This window comes from Dipteris shenzhenensis, chromosome 18 (assembly GCF_047967505.1).
Source record: "Dipteris shenzhenensis isolate YYH24624 ecotype China chromosome 18, Dip_SZ_1.0, whole genome shotgun sequence".
In the NCBI taxonomy this organism is placed as follows: domain Eukaryota; kingdom Viridiplantae; phylum Streptophyta; class Polypodiopsida; order Gleicheniales; family Dipteridaceae; genus Dipteris; species Dipteris shenzhenensis.
In genome coordinates, this window is record NC_141613.1 from 12,440,459 (window position 1) to 12,447,999 (window position 7,541).

A 7,541-nucleotide genomic window follows, 5' to 3' on the forward strand; every position below is an offset into this window, starting at 1 on the left:
ATTGTTCTTCCAGAGTGTAGTTGCAGCACTGTTCTCCAAGTAGGACATTGGGCAAGATACTAATATGGCCTTGGTGTCTAACCAAACTGAACCACCTAGATGACATTGGCACAGGTCAAGTATCTTAGGCATGAGAATGAGCTTTATGAAGTTGTGCATGTTCTGAAGAAGCGAAGGCATTACTTAAGTGATATTAAGTTCGTGGTTTGTCGATAACAATTCATTTAAGTACTTCTGTACTGCTTTGAATCGGATACCTAGACATCAGGTTATTGACTACCCTGAATGTGCTGCATTCTTTGTAAATGAGGTCACCTGCTACGGTCTAGACTCATGAGGCCCCTTGCTGGACAAGATAGCAGGAGATCTCCACAGGAGAAAGCTGGGCTTAGGACCCTGAGTCCATTCCCTTTTTTGGATCAGTCCTTTTACAATAACTCTTTTGTTGGTGTATTCAAGGGATTAGTAGCATATGCACAGGCTTGTTTTGCTAAGTGGGCTTCTTCTCTTTTGCATTGTTTTGATGGCCTTTTGTTTCTTGCCTTGTGATTATTTTTCAATCTGTTATATTTCGCTTCTGAAAATATCTTTAATTTTTATGTTTTCCAAGTATTGGTAATCTGTATAAGAATATGGACTGTTTTCAATGAAATCAATCCGTAAGATAGGATATATTCTTCATATAGTCACCTCCACAATAATTAGAGATTTGAGAGTTTGAAACTGTATGTGGTTTTGTCACAAATTGGAGCCGACAGCTGACTGACAATCTTACTAGTAAGAAAGGAAGTAGCAAAACTAAATGTAGCACTCTTTTGTAGCATCATTTTGCTGGCTGTGGAACATCCCTAATTTGTGGTGGGGCTTAGCTGAAAGGTCTAATTTTGAATTGATCGTTTGTTCATGGCCAGGTGTACCACCCGAATATAAATTTAAATGGGAGCATTTGCCTAGACATCTTGAAGGAACAATGGAGTCCAGCTCTGACCATTTCAAAAGTGCTGCTCTCGATCTGTTCCTTGTTGACGGATCCAAATCCTGATGACCCTCTTGTGCCTGAAATCGCTCATATCTATAAGAATCACAGGCCTCAATATGAGGAGACAGCAAGAGCATGGACACAAAAGTATGCCATGAATTGATAAGGTAACGAGGAACAGTCCTGCACAGTAAGGTGGTGAGATGGTGCCTTAAAAGGGTGGACCGTGGAAGCGAGCAGTTTGAGAAGAACAGTGTTTTAAGATAAAAGATTTGCCAGAATATATTCTAACGTCTCTTTGTTTAGAACAAATGGTCTGCCAATTAATATGACAATGTTGGACTGCTGAATCCCAATCTCTTGTAATCACTCTTGAAGCTCTTGAAAGCATGTGTAGTAACAAGTATTGATGCAAGATGTAAGGCAATATTGCCAACCAACGCCTTATTGTAGCTTTGTGCATAGTAAACTTCTGTAACAAACGCGTGTAAGTTATGGGCAATCTTGACAGATGGATTGTTTCAGTTAGACATATTGTATGGGTTCCTGAAGAGAACTCACTGCTCAGGAAGGATTTTGATGTTTGTGGGATAAACCATTACGAAGTCTCAAAAGAATTTATTTCTGAAGCAAGTGTTCTGTAGTGTTTTTTGCTAGAGGACAAATGCACAATTTGGATTTGCACATCAATTTTTTGATTGCCTGTATGCAGTTTGGTCTCCGCCAATGCATTATGTTTCGGCCTTGTGAACGTAGGATGACAGAAGGATAGGCGGACCTTTTTGATTGGTGCCAACTTTTACAGTGGCAGTGTGTCTGTCTATGATTGTATCAGAGCCACGAGATACTCATACCTGAGACAACATGGCACTGGCTGTTTGGAACATTGTATTGGAGGTCACAAATTCTTGGAAGCTATTGCCATGAAAAGGATGAGAGAGATGCCACAAAGTTGCGGAGGAGGCCAGGACTTGAAGTAAGAGTCGTCTCAATGATTAGAGAGAAGGTTAAAAGGCTTCATGAAAAGCGCGCTGTAGGCACCGGTCCCAGCATTCAAAAGAGGAGGTGAAGAAGGGCTTCTAGAATGCCATGTGCAATGTGTTCAAGGTATGCCCATCCCTCAGTGTTATTGCCGATTTGCTCTTACCTAGGATGCTTTGGAGTCTTGTGGGGCTCCAAAGCCGTATGGGCAAGTGAAGTTTTAGCAACCACCATTTAGGAGTAGAGGGTTCCAAGCCCTAGGAGGGCAGCTTTTCATCAGTATTACCAAGTCTTCCATGCCTGTGGGGGGCTTCAAATGTGTAGTCCACATCATCATCTAGTCAACTACGTCTACATTTTGATTGCCATGTGTCCCGTAGACCCACCAGTCTTGTCATGACAATAAGCCAAAATTATGCCACATATCATGATCATCTTAGTTTGTGACCTCAAGTTACCATGGCATTAGAATCATTCATTTTAGCCTACACTACGGGTCCCCAAGTTGCTACTTCATTATATGACTCATCATCATCCGGAAAAAAATATGTTTAGGCAACCTTAAACTTCCCTTGTTACTAAAAATATCAAAGGGCATAAAGCCCTTTTCAAAATTGGCTCTTTTAGAGGATCCTTGGTTCCAACTTTGTGAGAGTTCACTAGAGGTGTGAGGGTAGACTTTTGAGAAATTTATCATTTGGAGTTTTGGAACCAATGTTTTTTTGTGGAAAGTTGTCACAATTAGAATACAACAGTGAAGAAAGTTTCTATGAGAAACTGAATAGGTTGGTGTCAAGTTAAACCAAAATATCACGACTCGTTAATTGCAAAGAAAGGAAAAAGAACCCAAGCCCAATCTCATGTCGATAATTTAGTTAGCTTGTAGAGTGCATGATCATGGGCCATTCTCAAGGATTGCTATGAGATTAATAGCTCAATGAGGATCCTACATGCATAGAACCATATGTTATATCTTAAGGTGATTTGAGGAAGGTGAGATACTTGAGTTTTAACCAAGATCAAGGTCATAATTTATCCCTAAAGCGAGGAATCAGATATAAAGACTAGAGGCGGCAGCTAAGCACATTTGAAAAGCTAGGTGCGATGTCTTGAAAGAACTTAGAGAGTGACAACAATGACAAGTCAATGAATGCTTAAAGAAGAATGTACATGAAGATGTACTATTAAAGAGTCAAGGTACATAGTGCTAAGCAAAGGGCAAGGGTAAGGCAAAAGGGAAGCCATGTTGCAAAAGAAGGCTACTTAAAGGGATTTTCTTTAGAGTCTTCTTATGAGAAGCATTGCAGAGGTTGCTTTTAGTGCAAAACATAGAATACTAGGCCAAGGATGTAAAAGAAAGAAAGAAGAACCTTTGACCCGCCATTCCTTATGATTTTCACACCGAAGGGTTAGAAAGATTTTGTTAGCCCTCTCTAAACCAATCATCCATTAAAATATGCTCACCATGGTGTGAAAGAGTAACTTCTGCATAGAGCTTCCTTCTACTAATCTCTATGACCTTACATACACAAGGGCCAATTGGACCCTATCAGCCCACAATAGAACTATTTACATGAACAAGAGCTCTAAAAGGTGCTAAATGACAATTCCAAGGGGTATTGAAGAGGAAAATGGGATCATGGGGTGGTTAAGCCTTGTCCATACCTGCCCCCAACTATTCCCTATGGCATTGCACATCCTTTGGCCATCAAATCTCATTGGACCATTGTAAACCAATCATTCATAAAGAATTGCTTGCCACGGTGCCAAAACCACAAAAAATGGCATTTTCTTGGGGTGTATGCATGTGTGACAATTGGACCACGTTGGCATAGGTTAAAACAATCATTTATGGATAATTAATTGCTAAGGTGTTAGAAAACTACATTTTCATAGGAACTCAAGGAGAATTTGGTGATTTGGGCTTGCATAAACCATCCTCCCACCATTTATGCACACCATAAATTAGTATTATCCCATTCCAAACTAATCATTTAAAGAGAGCTAAAACTGGCCGAATTTTTTTCATGGGCATGGAAAAACAAAAAATGCAGGGGTGATTTGCACTTCAACAAAATTTCCTAACACCATTACCTAAAGCCTTGTATGTATGTGTGCCAATTGGTTGCTGTTGGCATAGTTTGAAATAAACATCATGGAAAAGAGCTGCCATGGTGTGAAAAGAATAAAAATTAATATTTGTATGGACAATCAAGAAGCAAATGGAATCTTGTGGCGGTTTCACATTGTATAAACCTTCCTTTCACCATTCCACGATGGCCTTCGAAATCCATGAAATCGTTTGATCATGGAATCTTGTGGCAGTTTCACATTGCATAAACCTTCCTCTCACCATTCCCTGTGCCCTTCTAAACCCAAGAAATAGTTGGATCATGTTAGCTGACTTTGAACCAATCAATTATGGGAAATTACGTGTTTAAAAGTACCAAAATGAAAATGATATCACATGGTGGTTCAGCCGTGCACAAAGCATTGTTCGACCATTCCCTAAGGCTTTGAATGCCTAAGGAGCAGCTAGACCCTGTTCTACCAAATTAGAACTATCACATATGAAAAAGTGGTCAACATGGTCTAAAAGTATGATAAATTATAGTTATATTGTCATCAAGTTGTACATACCTACTTGCCACCATTACCTATGCTTTGCATATCCCTAAGGAATCAAACCTCATTGGCCCATTGTAATCCACTTTAAGAAATGGCATTGTCATAGGCATCCAAGGGGCAAATAAGATTTGATTGTGATTTTATACCTCTACAAAATTTCCCAATCCCATTCTTTGATACCTTCCATGCCTATGTGCCAATTGGAATTTGTTTGATTTATGGTGGTAGTTTGGACGATAAGCTGAGAAGCATCCTGAGCGAATATGTTTGAGTAAGAAGGCTGACAGTGGCTAAAACTCGTCTTTTAAAGAACACCACGGGAGCTACTTTGCATCTTCTTCCCCCCCCAAAAAAAGGAGGGTTTTTTATATTAAAAAGTCAAAGTGTACTCTTATAGTATATACAACCGTTCCTTTTAGAAATTGTTGTTGAGATATCAAGCTCTATCCCCGACATATCTCCTGGATGACTATCATTTATGTCACCGCCTATGTTAGTTGTACTTGTGGTGTAGTTAGACTACCACGTATGTTTTGGCTTGGGTTCACATATGAACCACGTATTCTAGGTTTTGACATATAGGGTATTTCCCTCTTCTATTGTATGATAGTTGTGTGCAAAAGTGAAGAAAGGCTTCACCCTCCAACCTTGTGTCCTCTCTCTTTTGTGTGTTGTGAAGAAAGCTGAACTTGAGTCTCCTATCTCTCTCCCTCTTTCTTTACATGGTATCAGAGCCTTGTTCGTGGTAAGGAGCTCAAGAAAGCTAGCCAAGTTTGTGGTGTCCTGGTAAGAGGACCAGTGTAGCTTTCCTATTTCGAGTTTGTGAGCAAATCTCTGCAGGTAGCACAGCCAGAAGTGCAGGAGTGCACTGCTTCAGATTGAGAGGCCCTTCGGGGCCCGTTCTGAAGGCGGAAGTCCTTCACAGGCACTCAGAAAAAGGCCCTGTTTTTGCTGTGCGACCACTGCGCGCGGCCAGTCGGTGGAAAGGTGCCACAGAAATTGCATCGTATGCCTATGTGCAGAGATATTGGGAGTTGCAGATTCATGCCTGTTGCCTGTTGATGCAAAATCGTCACGAGGAAGTGACTGTGTGGTGAAATACCACTTTCGTCAGTGTTGCAGATCTGCCCCTGTGAGGCTCTTTGCAGAAGTTTTGCTATTTGCCCTTCTGAGGCATTTGCTGTGTTTACAGGTTGCTGTTGCAATTCGTGATTTGTAAAATGTCTGAGAATCTGTCTACCATTGTCAGTGAGAAGCTTGACAAGAACAACTTCCAAGCATGGAAGTTCAGGATGACAAACTTCTTTATGGGAAAGGGAGTTTGGGATTACATCAGTGGTGAAACTGCAGAACCAGTTTTGGGTGCTGCTCCCACTCCTGCTGAATTGAAGGCCTTTAAAGAATGGCATGAAAAAGCCAGAAAATGCCTGTATTGGCTGTCCGTTAGCATTTCAGATTCTATGATTGTGCATATACAGGATCTAGAGACGCCTAAGGAGGCATGGGATACATTGGTGAAGCTGTATAGCACAAATACCAAAGCACGAAAGATGCAGCTAAAGCAGGAGTTGCACAATGTGCAAAGGAAAAATCTGAATATAAATGAGTATTCCTTGAAGGTGAAAGGCCTTGCAGATTCTCTTGCCTCCATTGGAGCACCTGTTGATGATGAGGACTTAGTGTCCGTGACCTTGAATGGTCTTGGGAAAGATTATGCACAATTTCGGACATCCATTGGAGTCCGTGAAACATTTCCTGATTTTCAGGAACTTATTGCTCTCTTGCTGAGTGAAGAGCAAAGGAATGGTGGTTCAGCCACCTCAACTTCTCAAGAGATTGCTTTCTACTCGAATACAGGTAGAGGCAGGGGTAGAGGAAGAGGCCGTTCTGGTGGCCGTGCAGGAAATCAGAACCAACAGCAACAACAGGAAAACCAGTCCTATGGAGGAGGACGTGGTAGTTCTAGAGGCAGGGGGAGTCAAAGAGGCCGTGGTTCATGGCAAAGGAACCAGCAAGTAAATAGCAGCACAGAATGCTATTATTGTGGAAAGCTTGGACACAAGGAGAATACATGCTATAAAAAGCAGAATGACATCAAAAGTGGAAAGTTGCAGCAAAGCAACTATGCATCATCAAGTGGGCATGGTGACGACAGAAATGAGCACCTTTTTGTGATGCAGCATATGGTTAACTCCATGTCAGGAGATGCTGCAGCTTGCAATGATGTTTGGTATGTTGATTCAGGTGCCTCTAACCACATGACCAGTCATGGTGAGTGGTTTCATGATGTTAGAAATTTGGATAAGCCAGGTTATGTTGAAACAGGTGATGATACTGCGCACCCAATTACGCAGGTTGGTAAAGTGCCATTGGCTATGCAGGATGGCAAAACGAAGTACTTGGCAGATGTACTTCATGTTCCAAAAATCACTAAGAACCTGGTTTCAGTTGGCCAGATGGTTGAGCAAGGTCTGCAGGTTAGATTTAATCCTGATAGATGCTTTGTTGAGGACCTGAAAAATAAGTGCCGCTTGGTTGCAAAAGGCAACAAAAATGGCAGAATGTTCACCTTGGATGTTGATATGCCTGAGGTGAAAGCTGCTATGTTTGCGCATGGGAGAGGTGTCATTGCAGATATTGAGATATGGCACAAGCGCATTGGGCACGTGAATATACAAAGGCTGAAATCTATGCAAACGAAAAACATTGTTGCAGGTTTGCCTAAATTCAGAGTTGAGGGAATGCAAAAGGTATGTGAAGCATGCCAAATGGGTAAGCAGGCCAGACATGCATTTCCTAAAAATGCTAAGGTCAGCAGAAGACCTTTGGAAGTGATCCATTCAGATGTTTGGACAACCAAAGCTGCTTCTATTGGTGGACGCCATTATTATGTGACATTTATTGATGACTACACAAGGAAGGTGTGGATTTATTTTATGAAGCACAAAAGTGA

The 7,541-nt window shown here is 41.3% G+C and overlaps 1 protein-coding gene across 1 annotated transcript in view; it reads left to right on the forward strand.

Annotated features, from left to right (window-relative positions):
* The window catches only part of LOC147890811 (ubiquitin-conjugating enzyme E2 28-like), a 51,498-nt gene extending 49,890 nt beyond the window's left edge, over positions 1–1,608 (forward strand). The window contains exon 2 of the mRNA XM_087389268.1: positions 912–1,608. Within this exon, the coding sequence (XP_087245394.1) occupies positions 912–1,142 (231 nt within the window). The 3' untranslated portion in view covers positions 1,143–1,608. The remainder of the gene's footprint in view (positions 1–911) is intronic.
* Positions 1,609–7,541: the final 5,933 nt, after the last annotated feature.